General features: G+C 31.5%; 1 protein-coding gene across 1 annotated transcript in view; it reads left to right on the top strand.

The window, feature by feature from the left end:
• LOC129224031 (uncharacterized) overlaps positions 1–19943 on the top strand; it is a 60596-nt gene extending 40653 nt beyond the window's left edge. Inside the window, exons 7-12 of the mRNA XM_054858428.1 lie at positions 2708–2811; positions 6355–6474; positions 7744–7921; positions 11210–11290; positions 12837–12959; positions 15709–19943. Of these exons, the coding sequence (XP_054714403.1) occupies positions 2708–2811; positions 6355–6474; positions 7744–7921; positions 11210–11290; positions 12837–12959; positions 15709–15869 (767 nt within the window). The 3' untranslated portion in view covers positions 15870–19943. The remainder of the gene's footprint in view (positions 1–2707; positions 2812–6354; positions 6475–7743; positions 7922–11209; positions 11291–12836; positions 12960–15708) is intronic.
• The last annotated feature ends 687 nt before the right edge of the window (positions 19944–20630 follow it).

Here is a 20630-nt window from a genome sequence, read left to right as displayed (position 1 = left end):
ATATCATAAAAATATACACAAGTTATAAAACACTGCTGAAAAATTATAAAATTAATCTAAAAATTCGCAAAGTGATGTATAGCAGTGGCACCCACCTTCATTTTCTATTAGGAATGATAGTTGCAAATTTGGCTACAAATAGTCTGAAATTCATATCTAAACAAGCTAATGTGTGCATCACATGACTTCCTTTTACGCGAATTTAATGATAATAGCGCCTTGGAGTAAGCAAGGAAACACTAAATATTTTCACCCCTAGTTTCTTGCGAACCGAAGAAAAAAAATGTTTTACACAGATGTATTTCCCCATCATTGGTAATTTTAATGTGATTCAGTGGTTAACTCTTTAAATATCACCAACATTGGCCAAATGAAAACCAAATTTGAAAATTAAAAAAAAAAAAAATCGCCAAGTTGGCGACAAAACTTGGCGGCCAAAAGCTTGGCGATTTATCTCCAAGTTTTTGACAAATTATAACACCATTTGAGTTAGCATTGAAATTAACAGTGATTTCCCCTCAAAAAGGTGTAAAAGACCTCCTTAGGAACATCCGAATGCAACTTAAAGGGAAGATGCACAACTAGACCTTACTAGGAGTCTACGTACCAAATTTCAACTTTTAGGACATACCGTTTTCGAGTTATTTCGAGATACATACGTACATATGGAGGTCACAAGAAAACTTGTTGTAATTAACTCAGGGATCGTGAAAATGGATATTTCTGGTGTCTGTATGTTCCTAGACATATATCCACGTGTGGTGGGGTCAAAAAAAAAGAAAAACTCAACGTTCATTTGTGGGAAAGCAAAATAAAAATTAAGACCGATTTTTGAGTGAAAATTTTTTCGCGAATACAATACTTCCTTTTTTGTAAAAGGAAGTAAAAACAGTTGGAAACTTCACATCAATTAAAGTAATTTTTTCCCATTGCTATCTAAAGAGAGAATGTTGTCCCGCAAGATTCATCTTAGTATAAGGTGCAGCCCTCGAGTATAAAAAGGTTGGTTATTATTAACGTTATTTTTATGTTTTCTTTCTTTCTTTTTTTTTTTGAGTAAGAAATTTTTTTTAACGAGGGAGAGCAAAAATTCTGTTGAGGTGTGGTCATTTTACTGCAAAACGGTGCCGGTCCATCGTACCAATGGTTAAGAGTCACTGCTGTAAAAAAATTTTATACCTTAAAAAAAAGGTAAAATTACTGTTTACTTTGTATTGCTTATCAGTCAAAAGTATTAGTTTTGTGGTGTACAAAATGCTAACGATATAAAATTCGCCAAAAGTTACTTAATATTGCCGCAGTCTGTAGGAGGCTAGATTTTTGACTTTGTGATGTTTACACAAAATTCTTTCTACATAAGAATTTAAATTCTGAAGAATATTGTGCTTATGCACATTTTTTGTTAAAAATTTGTCTAGTCAACAGGACTAGAAAATTCATAAAAGTTTTACATGCCCTGCTGTGAATTAAAAAAAAAAGTTATGTGCTTAAATAAACTTTTTAAATGCCCTGTTTTTTTCTATTGTATAATAATAAAATTTTTTGAATTTGTCGTACATAGCATTAATCAGACAAAAAATTACACCTAAATCAAGTACTGTTTTAATATAAAACAAAACAAAAAAAAGTAGAATAAGTTGTACATAGATCATTAAGATTACCGATACTTGATCAAAAATATATAATAATCACATGCCCAGCCAGGCATATAAAGATAAAAGATTCATGCCCAATCGGAATTTTTACATGCCCTGTGCATGTCAAGCAGTATAATTTTCGAGCAATGCTAGTCATCGTGTATGATAAAAATTGAAATCAAGGACAGATCAAGAAATTTCTGAAGGAGGGGTGATCGTTTTTTTTCTTCTTCATATCTGTACTATAAGTATCTGTTTTACACCTTCTTGAGGGGAGGGGGGAGATGACTCATCATTTTTACTCACTCTGGGATCTTTATATTTTAGTTTTAAAAATGTAGAGACCCCAGAGATTTTGTCAAGGAGATCCCCAAACCTATTCCTTTTTTTTTCTCAGTTGATAGAGTGTTCTAAAATCGCTTTTTAGAAGTTCAGTTTCGTAAAAATTCCAAGGGAATATTTTAAAACAACTCCCCTAACATCATTGCAGATATTCTAACATTTCACTTACTCATACCAGAAGAAATCACTGAATCCTTTTCGGACTTTACCTGAGAAATCTACAATCCTGTCTTTAAGGTTTGCATTTTAAGAATTGCACTGCGAAAGGCCTCCAAACCCCTCCCCCTCCCTTCTAAAATCACTCAAGATCATCTAAAATTATTGTTTCGGAAAATGTCCAAGAAGGAGATTCAAACCTGATTCCTCTCCTGAACGTCATATCAAAGATGGCAGACACTTTCATTTTATGACCAAAATTCAGAAAAAAATATTCGGATTGCCATTGCAAGGCCCCTCAAGGGAGGGGCGATCGCTCCTCCCTTCTATCCGTCCTTGATTGAAATTATACAAAAAGAACTGTTGAGCATGAGTTCAGATTTTGTAGAATTTGCAAAAGACATTTTTAATTATTCAATGTTAATTATTGTCCTTAAAACAGCTATGCGCTCTTTGGTGACTTATTGGTGACTTAAAATATTATATAAACAAATGAATAAGATAGAATGCTCTTTTCTTATCTCAGGCTGTTGATTGAGCAATTTTTTACTAATTTCATACGTCTTTTACAGTACCATTGATTGGAAATTTTTATGATGGTGTTTACGTCAATCCATTTTTGTTCGGAAAAATTGATGTCAAGACCTCATTTATTCGAGCTGGACTGATTGGATCTGTAAGTTTCAAATTTATTATTGTTATCTTTTGTTTTTCCTATAATAAAGTTCAGTGGTTCCCAACCTGGGGGCGATTGCCCCCAAATGTGCAATTTGGCTCTTCAAGTGGGCAATTGGGGAGCAATGAGTATTTAAAAGACAAAATAATAGTTAAAAGCTAACAAATATCGAAATTGAAAACATATCAGAAACTAATTTTTACGAGTTTAGACAATAAATCCCAAGTCACAACAGGAAATAAATTAAAGTTCAGGAGTTCCCTCTGCACTCCTTGTTTTTTTTAAAGAGTGATTGGATGAAATTACTTTATCACATACATTTTACATCAAATTTAAATTAAGATTTTTTGTTTTCATTAATATCAGTTTTAACTATAGTCAAGTTATAGTTTTTTCAAGCAATTAGGAAGGGAGGCATTTGGTACCAGGCAATCACTAGAAGGTGCGATTTGCTCAAAAAAACTTCAAAGTTGCTGGTAAAGTTAAGTTAATTAATCTACTTAGGGCTACTGTCCCCTGCTCGTTATCGCTCATCAACCCCCAGAAACTACCATATTTAACATTAATTAAAGTTGGGATTAACTGTTATGCTTTGATAGCATGTTAAAGCATGTATTATTCCCCAACAGCATTCTTTTTTTAAAGGCTTTGGTTATCTGGAAAAAATAAAAAACTTAGTTTTACGGACGCGACATTTTTTCGAGAATCTCCCTATTGTCAGTATTTCACTCACTCGTCTTGCCTTCAAAATACAATAGACCTTCGTTTTACGCGTGGGTTACGTTCCACGGAAATGCTGCGTAAATTGAGACCCAATACTAGTGTTGAAATAGGAGTTTGGTTCCATAGATAACAAAATACTTCATTCTTTAGTGATGACTAATTGTATAATAAGTTTATTGTGTACTTATAGTGACTTTTATGCACAACATGTATAAAGAAAACATAAATTAATTTTGTGTCCTATTTATAAAGAGGAGCTTGCTATAATAGTCTTTTGTAATCATTAAGAATGTTTCTCTATAATTCTTTGCAGAACATTGACGCATCCATGATCACTTGCGGCATTTCCATGATAGACTCTTCCTGCACTAACAAATCAGAAAGATCATTTCTTTTGTCTAGGAATGGCTCAAATTTTTCAATGTAAACGTTTTTAGTTGTGCGTTACCGACGTGGGTATCCTTGTAGGTTTTGTCCTCCTTTGTCACTCCTAAAAGCTCTTCTGCCAGTGAGTTCTGAACTGAATGAGTTTAATAACTTTTACTTCTGGGAAGAGCTCTGGAACCAATCGCATAAAATGTCTCCAATGGCCCAAGCTTGATTATTAGCAATCCAAAATGCAGTTGATTACATGTAATCTGCAATCTTTAGGAGTTTGGATTTTGAAAGAGGGGAAAATGTTATCTGTTTGCATTGCCTCATCCGCATAAAACCAAAACTCATCTTTGTAAAATAAAATAAAGGTGTCAAATCTTAAACCTCGTGTAATCGAAACTGTGTAAAATAAACCCGCGTAAAACGAGGGTCTTCTGTATCTTCATTTGGATTGCTTGACTATCTAAACTTGCCCATCTCTTGACTTCAAAGATCTGTTCATAATAACTATATTAACAATACACAATTTTTTGGGCATTATCAATCTTCCAAGAATGAAACAATATCGGAAAGTTTGGTGATTGTGCCAAAATTTCAAGTATCAAAATTTTTTCTACCATGGGCTGCCTACCTAAACTACAATCAAATGATATTGTTGAATAGGTGTAAAAACGGTTTTTAACAAATTTGTGTAACAGTGCTACTGCAGTATTACTTTGATCTATTGCAAACTCACTTGATCTATTTCAGTCTTCACTTGAAATTTTAAACGTTGATTATAAAATTCAGTCTGACTATGTTGTGTCATATTGTTTCAATAATTTTATTGACAGATTATATTTTTCTAATATAGTTAATGTATTTGCTATTGTCTGCCCTGATTTTCGGAGCATTTCAAGACATCTTTTTTGGATTAGGATATTTTCTTAAACAAAAAAGTCACATATCGTCAAAAAAGTATATATTGTTAAATCGAAGAGTATATACATTCTATGCAGCTAAACCCGGTCCAGATCATGAAATTGTGGAAATCGGGTACCGTTAAATCAAAGTTATGCTGCACAGTAGTTTAACATTGTATGTCCTGCCTTCAAAACTTGAGCAAGAATTTTTTTTTTCGAAAATTTATTTTGAAGGAGATGCTACATATTTCTGGATGTGTTACGTGAAAAAATATCGAATTACTAGATTACAACATTAATACTGCCGTGGGATGATAAAGCGCAATATCTGCAGAAATAAGTTTTTGAGGTATTTGAAGAGGTGCGTTTTGGATTCCATACTAACAATAATGAAATGTTAGAATTTGAAGCTTTTTTTTTTGGGTTTTATTTTCAGCGTTTAACGAATAACCAAGCTTGTAGAATAAAGCTAAAGTTCTTCAGATGACAAAAATGCAAAAAAGAAAGAAAGAAATGCTAATTTTGCAGTTAATGCCCTTTACCACCTACAGCAGAATATTTCTTATTTGTTTGATAAATTGTAAAAATGTGAAAGAATTCTGATTAGTATAGTGGTATTCTCTGTTTATTCATACCGGGTGGCCCAGAGGGTAATGTTTGAAACCAACTCCAATAGATGGCACTAGGTGCACGTGAGTGAAGCCAAACTTGGTGCCCATGCTCCGTTGAGTGGGAAATTGTAAATGTGATGTTCCTTCAGTGTGCGGTGTGCTTTAGCGTGTGATTCTCGTTAGTAAAAATGAACAAATATCCGATGGGAGTTCGCATATTTATTGTGCTACAAATAGCCAGATGTGATGAAAATGTGAAGGCAGTTCAACTAGCATGGCAGGAGAAGCTCCACAACAAGAATTGGCCCCTATTTTCATCGATGGAACTCGAAATGCGGCGAAATACAGAAAGTTACTCGACGAGGAGTTCATCCCTTTTCTTCATGGTAATGACTTGGTCCAAGGTCATTGGTTTATGCAGGATGGAGCAGGACTACATTGTACGACGGATGTTTTCGAGAAAAATAAGCGATTGAATCATTCGGATAGATTACCCATCGCACTTCCAAAGTGGTATAAAATGGCCCCCATATTCACCAGATCTGCACCCCTGCGATTATTACCTATGGGGTTATTTGAAGAGCAAAGTGTGGCGACAAGTCCTACAGATCTTTCAGAACTGAAAACCGTCATTACAACTGCTGTCGAGACGATTGACATTGAGGCCCACTCACGAGTAATGGTTAGATTCCAGAACCGCCTAACTGCAGTCCTTGTTAAAGATGGCAGTCACTTCGAACCTCTATATCATTAATAGCCCAATATGTCCTTTCAATATACGTCATTAAATTCTTCTCATGTCTCTTGTTTGTTTTTATTTTTTCATTTGTTTCAAACATGATCCGCTGTGCCACCCGGTATGTATTTTGCAAAAGCAATCTTTCACATGATTTAAATAAGGAATATATTAAGATTTTAATTTTATTTTCTAGGTTTTGATGAATTCAAGCATTGTGCTAAAATACTTTTTGATGAAAGGAACTGTTACAATTCCCATGGCCTCAACTGTTTTGATGCAGTTAATATTTGTTTTGGATTTCTTCATTAAAGAAGTAATTTTATTATCATAACTTCAAAAAAGGAATTTTTAATTAAAAGTATATATGTTACTGTAAATGTGATAAATTGGTGAATGTATATAAATACCGGTGATTATACACTCACTAATTGTGTCAAAATTGTGGTGCCAGTACCCAAGAGAAGATGTCGTTATAGTGTAGTGGCATTCATACTTCGGTGTCTCTGAGTCTTTAAAACTAAATAACGGTCTTCATTGAGCGTTGTTGACCCTCTGTGACTTTATCCTGATTTTCGGCCAGCATTTCCAGTGTCTAAAAAACATTTTCATATCCTAAAAATCGCGCTTTGCGAAATTCCAATAGCTTATGCTGCCTTGGCTTGAGTTTGGCTCCTCTCTTGCCTGCCAACCACTCTAGAAGCTTCTGATTTCTTTAAACGACTTCGTTCAGACATCACACTCATAGAAACAACACGCTTACTGAATTTGGATCATTCTTTTCTGCTTTGTCTTACAATAAGTTTAGAGCGAAATCTCATTCGCTGCCACTAAAACATCGTCTTGACGTCAAACTCAAAATTTGCATACTGCGATTTTTGAAACTGAGAAAAATTTATATTTGTGACTCCCTTCTTCGATTCTATGCAAAAAAATATTTGCCAATATCATTTTTTGTACAAGATTTACAATATCTTTTAATTGTTTTGAGCAGTGTATTTCTGAAACATTTATACTAAAAAGAATAAAATAATAGAATTTTTTAAAACATACCAAGCACTTTTCATAATGCACTCAAAAGGGCAAAATAACTTTTCTGAGTCAGAAAGGCCATTTTAAGAATTTTTGTAGTTTTCAAAAATTCCAAGAAAATGACACCACAAAAGAAGAAAAGTGCAGTTCTAGTCATTTCAAATCAAACTTTCCCAATAAAAAAAATATGCATGTTTCAACATTCAAAGTTATGATTAAAAGCTAGATAAGGATAATAAATTCTCTTCATGACTTGTGCCGCACTTTTCTTCGTTTGTGGTGTCATTTTCTTGAAATTTTCGAACACTAGAGGAATTCTTAAAATTGTCCTTTCTGACTCAGAAAAGTTACTTGTCCTTTTGAGTGCATTATGAAAAGTGCTTGGTATTTTTTAAAAATATTTTTTATTAATGCTGTAATTATTTCAAAAGTATAATGAATATGCGAAGTTTCCACTATTTGCTGTGCAACTTTTTTTGTACTATAACTTTGTTGTTCTAATTAAATCATTCAATGAAATTAATCATTAATATTGCGTGTTCATTTGTTTTAGGAAACAATGTTGAGTTCTGCTACTTACACGCTGGACACTGTGGGCTACAGCTTTATTTTAACTACAGGATTTCTCATTCCATTTGGATTAGTTTTGGACACCGTATACCTCTTTAACTTCGAAAACAAAGCAAGTGCAGTACCTCACTACTGTTCTGCGTTGGTTGCTGTTTTGTTCTGTAAGTTCAGATTCTTCACACTTACCAGATCATGTAAATAAAATACAGTAAACTTTGAACGATCTTGAAAGCAAAATGAGCAGGACATAATTTTATTGATGCCTCAATTCTTAGGAAGTAATTTTTTTGCCTGAAAGACATTATTTCTTTACTTGGTATATTTATTAAATGCTAAAAAAATATTATTTGAATTTTGAAGTCTTGAATTCAAATTATGTTTTTTGCAATCACGGATTGCAATAGGACCCTACTCGTTCAGTTTCTTGTTTCTTGCAAATGAGGCAGTATGAAACAAAGGAGTGGAAAGGGGCGTTTTCAAGTTTTGAGTAAAATGTGTTTGAAGACTAAGTCTTATGTAGGCTTTCATTGAATAGTTTTTCTAAATCATGCTGTTTAACAGAACCTACCAGGGCTACCAGTACTCTTGCCCCAATACAGAGGAGATGTTCACCTACCATTTGTACTGGTTAATGCCATTTTTCTGGTTATCTCCAAATTTTTAAGTTGGCCACTTACATCCCTTTACTTCTCACTGCCTCAAATGGACTGGAATGGAAATGGAGAAAAATATGATTTGATTTTCTAGATTGGGCTATAGGAGGTGCGTAAAAAAGGAAATGGTCATTTGGATTTAATGGTAAAGATCTGGCTGTTGTGGCAAATTTGCACTCGTATACTCATCATAAAGATTCAATTTACAGTACATACCTTCATGGTATTTTTATTTCTAATCAATCCTAATTCATAGGGATTAGTAATCTGGATATTTTTTGTTTAGATGAAGTTTTGCTTTTAAGGTTCATCTATGTTGATGTTTTTTCCTGAAAAAACCTAATTTTACACTCCTCCCCTTTTCAAAAGTAAAATCTGCTTAACCTTTTAAATGCTGTAATTCAAATTTTTAATTTTTACTTTTAATTTTTTGCTTAAATGTCTCAATTTACCTCTAGTATAGCTAACCTAAACATGTTTTGGCGAAAAAAATTTCTAAATAGGAATTTCAGGATGTTCCCATTTGGGAACATCGGCGTTTGGAATGAAGTAAACGGGAGGATTGATCTCGAAACTTTATTACTTCAAAATGGATGAAAAAATATGAATATTTTTTTTTATTTTACATACTATTATACTTTTCTCTTCTGAATGACACTTTTTCTTCCTTATTGTCCATGGTATTGGGGGAAGCAAGATGAGTGGAGTCTCGTTTCACATTCAATGCCCGTTTTCGCTTGTTCTCCTGACACACTGTACAACGTCTCTGAGTGAAGGGGACAAGATAATGGTTATCTGTTTTTAAATTCAGAACAGGAAGATGTGATTTAGGTTCAGGTCTGCTTGACACCTTCACTGAGAGTTAATATGATATCAGCTAGATGTTGCATATAATCCAGAGGAAGTATTTTGAAAAATAACTGCAGAAGATCCATTGCCTGAAGCTCAGGGAATTTTTCAGTCAATTTTTCGAGTTTTTTCCCCGGAAGATTTTCTTCAAACTTAGCATATTTTTTCCACCTGGGATAGGGTTCTTGTTTCCGCTTCTTTGCTTTTGGAGTTCGAGCATGAGGTTGTGTTTCCCTTTTGATATCCTGAATTGTGAAGCTGATCATCTGAACTATTTGGACCTGTATCTTCATCGCTAAGCATCAAGTCAACATGGCTGCAGATATCTTTAGGATAAACTTCATTTAAGGCTTTATCGTTTATGTGTTCTTCATCACTCAGACTTGCTTGTTTATCAGATAGCAAAATACAAAGATCATGCTCGTGTTCCTCATCAAGTTCGCTGTTGGATAAGCAGTGGAAATAATCTAACGCATTTTTTAACGTTAAAAACTTGCAAGGCATGTCTAGATTGCTGTTTATACGGAATGATAGTTCAAAAACACTAAATAGATTAAAACTACATTATTCTGAGTCTAGAAACAAAATCGTTGGCACGTATGAGACTCGCTAAAAGAAACAGGACGCACGTGAGCCGAGTAATGAAATGAAATGATGAAATGAGACTGGTCAAAGTTCATAAAAGGCCCTTATCTTTATCTACCCGTCAGTCACGAGATACATTTCAAAAGTGTGAAACACATGCAATTCTTAGGAAGTGAGTAGGGTAGAAAACAAGAACTCCAACCCCGAAAATGCGACTTACTTATAATAGAGAGAATGCATGAAGGCGGGTGTGAAGGTCATATTTACAATAGAATAGTGGTTTGAAGGGCAAGCTGATTGATAAAAAATGTATGTTCGTGAATGAAAGAACTGAACACAAAACAGATCTTCCACAACAAAATATTTGAAATAAAGAGGAATCACACTCAAATTCCGCGATTGACGAAAATCCCCCTCAAATACTATACTCTAAACGCTGATGTTCCCAAATGGGAATGTGTCGGTTCTTATGGAAATAACTCACAAGAAATAATAATTGGAAATATTTTGTTAAGTTGAAATAAAATATATGTCCTCTGGCTACTAAATAACGCCAATTAAATATTTCTTACGTCTTTTTCTTTAAAAGCAGAAGCAGAAAAACTTAGACAAATTCTAAGTTCAGAAATTCAGTAAATTTGACTTTAATTTCAAGATAAAGGTTAAACGTATTTTAAAAATTAAGAACATCTAAAATAAATTCATACTGTTATGTGTCATTTCAGAAAATATGACAAGTCTAAACAAATAATTAGGTTACTAAAAAAATTCACAAAAAAATGTTCCCATTTGGGAACATCGGCAGGTAAAAGGTTAAGTGAGTGCAAGCAATTTGTAACCATGGTGACGAAAATTTTTCTTCTTAATAAATATTAAAACAACCAGCTAGTCTATTACTGCTGTGGGAGGGTAAACGACAGTATCTGCAGAAATGAGGTTTTGAGATGTTTGAAGAAATGAGTTTTGAATTCAATACCAACAACAGGGAAATATTTAAATAAAACGTTTTTTTTTCTCATGTTTTTTTAGTGCAAACTGAATAAGCAAGCTAACGTATGATAGATGACAAAAATATGAAAAATGAAAAATTTGCAGTTACTGCACTTTACCTGCGCATGGCAGTGTACCATGGCAAATCACCATGGCCTGTTGTCGTGGTGATCTAAAAAATCAGAATGACATCAACTTTGGTCAAATGATGTGAATAAACAATTTGTGATTGCTCAAAAATAACTCTTAAGTTAATGAAGGTTTTGTAGCAACAAAAGAATCTGTTATGCATAATAATTAAAAGTCATCCAGTGTTATGTTTTTCCTATTAACTTCTACTTGCCTAAGAAATAAGTTGTATATATTTTTTAGTTTTTGGATATTTTCTCTACCGGTCCTCCAATAACATCAAACATGCTTTCAGAAGAAATCCATTTGGTCCCTCAGCTTCAGGTAAGTAAATTTGCAACTTAGAACAGCACTAATAATCTTAATTCAAAGAGGGTATAGGATTTAATTGCAGCACAAAATATACCAGGTTAAATTTGACCTCCCAGATAATTGCCACATTAAAATTATCATTGTCTCACAAAAAATTTTAATAAGTTAGTGTCTGTATAAATCATAACGGTAGAAATCCCGATTGTACAAAATTTTTGCAATAAGTACAAAAATGGGAAATATTTGGTTTCCTATATTTCAAACAACCATTACTTTTAACCAGTGTTCATAAAATTTGGCTCTAAATTAGTTCAAGGTATGGAGATGTGCACCTCAAAATGTTTTTTCTCCCTACTACTTAATATTTAGAAAACTTTTTATGTAAATTTTTTTGCAGCGATTTAAAAAAAAAGGGAAAAGAAAAAAAAAATCTGCACATTTATAATCTTATGCCTCTTAGAAGTTATTTAAAACAGAAAAAGCAAAAATGTTTTATCACATATGTAATGCTTACAGATAGCAAAATTTCTGATTATTTTTCTTCAAAGTTTTGAAAATTTTGCATTTAGATGCTTAGCCTATTGCTCAGTTCCACTTTCAGTTATTTATGTCATGACTAATGGTTGAGGATTTTCAACTGACGTGGAGGAAGTCAGTGTTTGAAACTCATTCAGTGTTGTGCATTCTATATAACGTTGTTCAAAGAATATGTATATTTTCTGACAATATTCTGAAATAAATTTGATTTTTTAGAGTTCTCACCTTTTTAAAAACATTTAATGTTTCTCCCTGATTATATACATACAGTATAATCTCTATTTAACGATTGTCAAGTAACTGGAAAAGATTATCTTTAAATCGAAGAGCATTGACATTCAATGTAGTTAAATCCTCACCAGTGAAATGTATCATTAAATTGAAGTTATACTGTATATGTATTCTCAACTCCTTAATCATCATCATCATTATCATAATTGGCTCGACAGCCTGTCCTGGGCCTTAGCCTTCTTTAGGAGGAACTGCCAGGCTGTTCCCCTCTTTGGCGTTGACCTCCAGATTTTGATTTTAATGACATCAAAATCAGTATCCGCACAGTTCACCCATGCCTTTTTTGGTCTACTCCTTGGTCACTGTCGAATAGGGACTTCATTGAAAACCTTCAAGATAGCTCTATCATTTTCCATTCTCAAAAGATGACAGCCCATCTCATTCTGTTTAGTTTGGTAAATTTCAAAACATCAATATCTTTAAAAAGTTTATAAAGTTCAAAAAACTCTTCAACTCCTTTACTTCAATTTTTTTGGCAAGAACTTGCTTTTAGATCTTAAGTAGTTTTGAAATAAGTGTAAACACCTTGTTTTATCTAAAAAAACTGAGACCTACCTATGTTTATTTTTTTTTAAATTTAATATTAGCAAGGAGTTAACATTAAATATTAACAATTGTTTTTCATTTGGATATATCTACTTAGTTTATGATTTTACTTTCTTATTTATGGATTTATCTCAAAAATTGTTATAATTTTTTTTACAAATTTTGCTCCAACTTTCTCTTTTAGGATTGGAATCTATTCCAACAAGTAAAAAGATGAGACTGATAACATCAGGACTGTGGGGCAAAATGCGACACCCTAATTATGTTGGATTGTTTATCATGGCAACTTCATGGACACTTCCCTGTGGTAAGTTAGCTTTCTGTTTGCTTTCTGCTAAAACTGATTAACCAAAGTGATCAGCACCTAATTACCTTCTATAAATTGAAAATTTTGTTTATGTAACTTCTGGTTTGTACATATGATTTTCTTATCTGTTAGCAATATAAAAATCCATGATAGAACTTAAGATTGTTTTTACAACACAAACTACGTTTGAAAAAATAGACTCTTTAAGAAATGTCAATAAAGTAATAATTATCTGTGACCAGTAGTGTTTTTAAATTGTGGTCAGTTGAGTAGTTTATTTGGTTGCCAAAGAAAGATCGTTAGTTGTCAGGTGGCCAGTGATTATTTTCAGGTCTATCATGAGACCATGGGAACTTTTTATTCTGACTTTTAAACATGTTCACATTTACTGTGGGGGGGGGGGGGACTACTTATAAGATCATATTTTTAATTAAGTTACTTTTGTATAAAAAGAACATTTCTTTAATAAATGTCACACAAGTTAGAGAATGCAATGCAAAGTTCATAAGACGTAATTTAATAAACTTTACTATTTATTGTATCATTAATGATACAGTTAACTTAATGTTTTCTTTAATTTTAGGCATAACTTTGCAGTTAAAAGATAATTACTGCATAAAACAATATTTTATTTTCTAATTTGGTTGCTGTCGAGTTAAATAGCAGTTAGAAAACTAGATAAACTTAGTGTTCCAAAAATTTCTTGTGACTGGGGGGGAAAAAACAAAACAGGTGACAGGAGTGCATGGATAATTCAATGCCTGCAGCTGTTGTGATGGCTGTCTCCAGCGCCATAATTAAATATTCTTTTGAAAAAATGTAATAATACAGTAAACTTGATTATCCGTGGAATTGGGTGACATGGCAACGGTGGATAATCTGCAAAATAGGCAGTGGTGTTCTCATAGGGTATACTCCATATATGCCTTATATACAGTTGAATTCTGACTTACACGAGGGATGCGTTCCAAGACTCCTGCCGTAAGTTGAAATTTCGCATTGTGGAAAAATGTATGTGTATAATTTTTCTAGAAACATACTAAATTCTTTTAGACATTTATAAACACCCCTCAAACTGCTTTAAAGCATTCCTCAACTATACATTACCATTTCTTACGAAGGGAACAGAATTTTTACTGTATTTAAAAAATAAAAAAGCTGTTTTATTCAACATGAAATACTTTAAGTTGCACAAAATGAATGATCGATGGGAGGGAAAAATATAAAATAAAACAACATGGTACACACAGTATGTAGTAATAAAAAAATGCACTATAATAGTACTGTACATTAGATACAGTAAGGATATTTATGACTTAAAAAATGAAGATGATGATTTATGCTCCATGATCAGATCGTTATTATTATCTAATACATTTTAAAATACAGTTGCTTCGCCTTTTCTTTTATAACGTTTTAATTTACGGCAACAGCCCCTCTTCCCAATCTCTTTAATCCACAATACGAGAGCAGCTTCCATTTTCATAATATTTACTTTACTTAGACTCTGCAAGCTTCAATATTGAAATTAAGTTCTGAACTTTTACGGATAACTTTTTGTTTTGACTTTTAATTGTACATATGGAAGATTCACCCATCCTTTTTGCGTTGCTACTGTCGACGTTTTGTAGTTGTTCAAGATTATCGAGAATCTTAACCTTTTTTTTCCTGTCAGAAACTTTCTTTTTTCCATCCCATCTTCACAAATTTTAGATGAAATAGCGTGCTAAGGTGCCAATATATTTCTTGAACTTTAGTGTTTAGAATGAAAAAAGTAATTTAGAATGAAAAGAAAGATGCTGAGCATCATTTGATGCATTAACAATGTGATGCATAGACTAGTTTGATGTGGGAACTTTCATTGGCCAGTGATGATAAAGGGATGTAATAACATGTACAAACTCAATATATAGTTGTCAATAACGTAGCCGATACTTCCTTCCAAAAAAATTCGTGTTGTGGACGAGGAATTGGCGTCAGTTCTAAAATTCATTACTCGTGAAAAATTTGCATTATACCCATTTCGCGTAAGTTGAATCGCGTTGTAGCGGGAGTCGACTGTACTCAAACATTTTTTAGACATTTAGCGTATACCCTCAAGCTTCAAAAATTTTCATATTTTGATATATTATGTATATGATCACATATGCATATTGTATTGTGCATAATGGATTACTGGGAGTATACCCTCAGAAAAATTGATAGGAACATCACTGAAAATATGTAAAAAATAATAATAGTGTATAATAATAGCTCACTCGTTTTCTCGCATAAAGTATGTGGACGTAAAAATTGGATTTTAACTAGATGGGTTTTAGTGACTTTGGAAAACTTGATGTCATCATAAAGGAGAGGGGTGGGAAAGAAATAGAGAGATCTTTTGCACTTGTTAAGTTAAAATGGATGCATTTTCTACGTTATAGCCCCTCTACCCCTTTAAAATCTCTTCAAATGTGCATACAAAATCATTGAAATCATTAAAAAAATAATTTTACAAGTTTTTTTTTTTTTTTGTTTAAATAATTTTTTAGTTTTAGAATATTTTGTTACCCTAAAAATTTCAGAAACGGCAATACAAAATTTTTGAACATTTCGGATCAGAAACACAATGGAGTACTATAAAATTTAAGGAAACTAATGTGTGTTTAATTAAGTGCTGGTTGAAAGCCTTTTAGGCGAGAGATTCTACTAAAGTATATTTTATGTTTCAACTTCTCAAAACTAAGTACATCATTGAATTTTTGCTTAGGATTTTCACATCTGGTTCCATACGTACCGTTGATCATGCTGCTTGTCGCACTCATTCTGAGATGTTTCCGTATTGAGCATGAATGCAAAGAAAAATATGGTCCTGCATGGACGAAGTACACCGAGTTGGTTCGCAAACGCTTCATACCATACGTGTTTTAAACTGTATTCATAGATTGTATCTATTTCACATGCCATGATCATTAAGCACTTCATTGAAAAATAATCATACACTTCACAAAAATTTTAACAATGATTTATGAATGTTGTGTTGGTGATGTTGAATACTGGTGAATGTTATACATTTATTTTTAATGCATCTAAAATTTTTCTGTTAGTCATTCATATTGTTTACACAACTAGTAATTTTTACAAGTGTATCATTGTTGCAATATTGGCTCTAACAGAATTTTTGGAACTTTCATTTGAAGTCTTTGCGAGACACAGTTTTGGTGAGATATGGTCAGTCCTGTGGTCATTCAATACATATTGCTGCAGTAGATAAAAAAAAGTTTTTTTTTCCAAAAAAAAATGTAAAAAATTTGGCATTTGTTTTTTATGTATCAGAATTGGTTTGCGACTTGTTCTGATATTCATTGCATATTTTCGTTATCAAATGCATTATTTTATCTTACAGTAAGATAACTTTAGTCTTTTGATTTGTACATGTTTCATATATATTATTCATTTATGGAATAATCTTATCTAACATTTAAATCATTGTTGAGTCATTAAATGTAAGATTCATGTCTTTTTTACTATGTGACTTTTCTACAGAATCGAAGTTCATCTTAACTGTTAAGTTTTGTTGAATTTCTTTAGAGCATGATTTTTTTTTTCGGGAGTTTTATTTTTTGTTTTCTTCTTTTTTAAAAATGAAGCTTTTATGGAAAATTTTGAGGTATTTAGATACAAGACTTGGTTTTACTTCTGTGTAGGTTACACAGGAATAGCATAAGTAAAACTGCAATCTTTGCTTAGTTTGTAGGCATGTTAAATTCATGATTCTTTATTAAAATGTTTATTGCATAATTTATAATTAATATATTTCTTAGTACTTAGTTTTTTGTTACAATCTTGTATTATTTCTTTATTTATGATGTTGTTTGCCGTGATACTTTTTAATTGTGTTTTAATTTTTTTTGTTTTTAATGTAAAGTTTTAAAATGCATTTTAAACTTGTGTTTTCTTCTACTTTTTTTTTTCAGCAGCAATGTAATGTTTGCTAGAATTTTAATTCATTACTGCACATTTGTTGCATTTGTCAAAAATCATTTTCAGATTTTAATGTTTTCAATTTTCATCATAAACGATGAAAACTCATTGCATATAAAATTCATTCATTTTAATGAATTTACATATCAGTTTTTTCTTTAGAAGTTTGTCAAATATTAATTAATACATGTGTATATTACTCAAAATTGTGCCTTCAACATTTACATAAACTATTTAATGCTTCATGCTGCATGTCCCCTCTCCTGCTTGATGACTAAATCGCATTACAGATATTAAAAAAAAAAAAAAAAAAGAAAGAAAAAAAAAATGAGGTTCATAGTAACTGAGAATTTTTATTCGTTACATTGCCTGAATCAGGGTTTTATGTACTATTTTCGTACCATTATATTTAAAAACTTAATTTTAATTGAAATGTGTTTTTTTTCTTTTCTTTTTTTGATGAGATGGCAGTTATTTAATTTTCAATAGAAAATACATTTTTCTACCCCCCTCCCCACATCTCTTTTTTTAAATCTTATGTTCATTTGTTTTTTATTTCTTAACATTCTTAATGATTCTTCATCTATTTGTATCTTTTTCTTGTTTAAAACAATGTAATAGTTTATTTTTTGTGATCCCATAAGACTTGGTGATATTTACTGTTTCTAAATACCCTTGACATAATTGGTGACTTATACTTTTCAGTTTATTAAGGTTTGTTGAATTTACTTTAAATATCAACCACCAGTTGTAAATAAAATTTTCTTTTGACTTCATCATAAAATGCGCAACAATCTGTAAATAACAAAGTTGCTCAATTCATATTTTTAAAAATTGCATTTTACTCCTTGTGTTGTTGAGCTTACATTTAGTGTTTAAATTGAAATAATGTTTAATAACTCAATTTTCTAGTAAAAAGAAATTTCCATACTTTTGTTTTGAATTTGGAACATTTTACTCATATGTATTTCAACAATAATTTTTAAATTTTTCAAGTTTCCTTTTACTTTTATTTTTAAGCTCATTAACAGGTTATATTATCAAATGCGGCAAGACTTTCTTGCACCAATTACAGACATAAATTGAAAGACATATATGTATATATATATATATGAATCAGTGGTGTATATTTTATACATACTAGGGGGCTATCTGCAAAAAGCCTGGTGGTTTTTTTTTTTCATTTCAATTAAAGTTTTTGTCAAGCAAATGAATCTTTTAAAAGCAAAATACATGTATACAGCCCATTTCCACTGTTAGTGCTGAAGTGAAATGAATTCAGTCTACCTATGTTGCTATAGCAACATTAGATGCCTTGGATATATGAGCAGCACATAGTGGAAACTAAATTTTAATTGTTAAATCTAAAGTAATCCTTTTTCTCCTTAGTATGAAAATAAAATAAGTGAAATAATCTTAAAAATGAACAATTCTAAAAGGATACTTTTTTTCATGACAGTAAAAATAAATAAAAAAAGTTCACTTAGGGAGGGGGGAGTTCTTTAATGTGGGGGATACAAAAAGATATGGTCAGATGCTGAGCTGACAACACCTGAAAAGTTGGACTGTCGGCTGCGTTAGCACTGGGACATTTTAAATGTTTAATATTGTAACAGCTTGTGAAAAATACAAACCCAGTAAGTCATCTGCAGGCATTAAGTTGACTGCTCATTAAATCAACTAAAATTGCTCATAGTAAAAATAATGAAAAATGAAAAGTTTATATTCAATTATCATTTAGGATGAGTCCTGTGACAGGACAATGTAGTTACATAGTTGCTGGCAGAACTCTTACCATATATTCTCACATGCACTACTGATACATATATATATATATATATATACATGAAATAAAATTTTGTCTATATGTTGTAAATACGTATGTTTAAATTTACATTTGAGTATTTCGAGAATGTTTCTAAAACTTCGATGTGATGGAGTAAAATTTATTTAGTGTTAATTCATGCTTTTATAGAAAAGCATCAATGTATGTTTATGTATTTGATTAACTCTTTTTCCTAGTGTATGGATTGTTTTATATAACTTTTAGGATTGTGTGAACATAAAATGTTTCAAAATTTGTGAGAAAATTTATTTGAAATAATTATTTAAAAGAATTTCTCTGTTAATACCTTTTTTCAGTCATTGTATCAATTTGCCAAGTTATTAAATCACAAAACATTTATAAATATTTGAACATATTCTTAATTAAAAAAAAAAAGTTTTTGCATCGTTTTCTTTATGTCCGCACATCATTGTAAGTATTCAAATCATATTCTATAATTATTTGTGTCCAAATCTGTATAGCATCATCACTCAGCTAAGAGAAGTATATTTTTTACTATGTATATCTAAGTGATATTGGTGCAATTTTTATTTTTCTTTAAATGAGAAACTGGCTAAATGGGTAAAATTTTAAAGTTTGGGTCAGATTTACAACATTTCTCATTTTAACTATGCCACATATGTTTCTCCCCCCCCCCTCAAAAAATTACTTTTTCAAGTCATGAGCTATAGCCATTAAGTTTGGTACTGTTCTGCTGAAGTAATCTATGTTTTCAAAAGTATTTAACTATCCTAGAATATGAATTATATTTCTTTTTCTGCAGTTTTCCCATTTAGCTGTTTCTTTAAATAATATTTAAAAATGTATTTTTGTTGATTAGTAACATAATAATTTAAAATTTGCTTAATGTAATTGAACAAAAGCTTGGCAAAATGTAGATAATCAATTTTAATTCAATAAAAAATTTCTTTACAAATCAGTGCAGTAATTAATCATTCTTGAACTTTTATTATGCTTAACCCATTTACTGCATAGTTGTCAAAAATTGCTAATTTTGAGCAAATAGTTTTTAAGCATATGTGTCCATTACTTTTCTGTATATATTAAAACGGTGATTCCAAGATCTTTGAAAATAGGTCTCTTGCATGCTACAATTATTAAACATAGAATCGGTTTAGTTTTGCTTCTGTTTCATTTAGATTTATGATTCATTACACTAGTTTGCATAAGTTAACACTCAGTAACATTTCTTTTTTGCTTAAATAAAGAACTAAAAAGATAATGGCACGATTCCAAAGAAGAAATCAAAGCAAAGGTGTTAATTACCATAAAGTTCAACAACCATTCTTAATGAACATTTTGTCCTCTCAGTATTGGGTGGAGTGGAATAGTTCTTTTTTAAAAATAAAACTTGTGTTTTCTCTATAGCAAGAGTACTGTTCTATTTTTTTTTTTTTTTAATTTCAGATAAAAATAGCTATTGCATATTTATTTCTTTAAAGATGTCATGGCTGAACTTTGAATTTAGTTTTCAACTGCAGCTGAAACATATTGAGGCATTGAGAAAGATGTGTGAGCATTAACCTTTGACATTTTAGCATTTTGCTAAAGATCTTTTGAGAGCAGCTTAAACCAAGGCCGTCTCGAGGAGAAGGCCGTGACAGTAAAGTATGACTCATCTTAGAAGTCCGCTTCGATAGGAAATACTCTCGCGTTCGAAGGTTTTTATTTCAGAGTCGCGTACAATAAGAGGAAAAAGCTTTTTAAAACACATTATTTACTAATAAAAACTCATTAAAAATGTAGGAATTTTAAGAAAAGTATTTAAAGACATTAGAAAACCATTAGTTAGTTATAACCATTAAAAAGTGAGCTCATAACTAATTCACATAACATGCAACAGATAATACACAGTATCAATA

This window comes from Uloborus diversus, chromosome 6, assembly GCF_026930045.1.
Source record: "Uloborus diversus isolate 005 chromosome 6, Udiv.v.3.1, whole genome shotgun sequence".
In the NCBI taxonomy this organism is placed as follows: Eukaryota; Metazoa; Arthropoda; class Arachnida; order Araneae; family Uloboridae; genus Uloborus; species Uloborus diversus.
The sequence above is the reverse complement of the archived record's forward strand: the minus strand, read 5'-3'. Positions and strand labels throughout refer to the sequence as shown.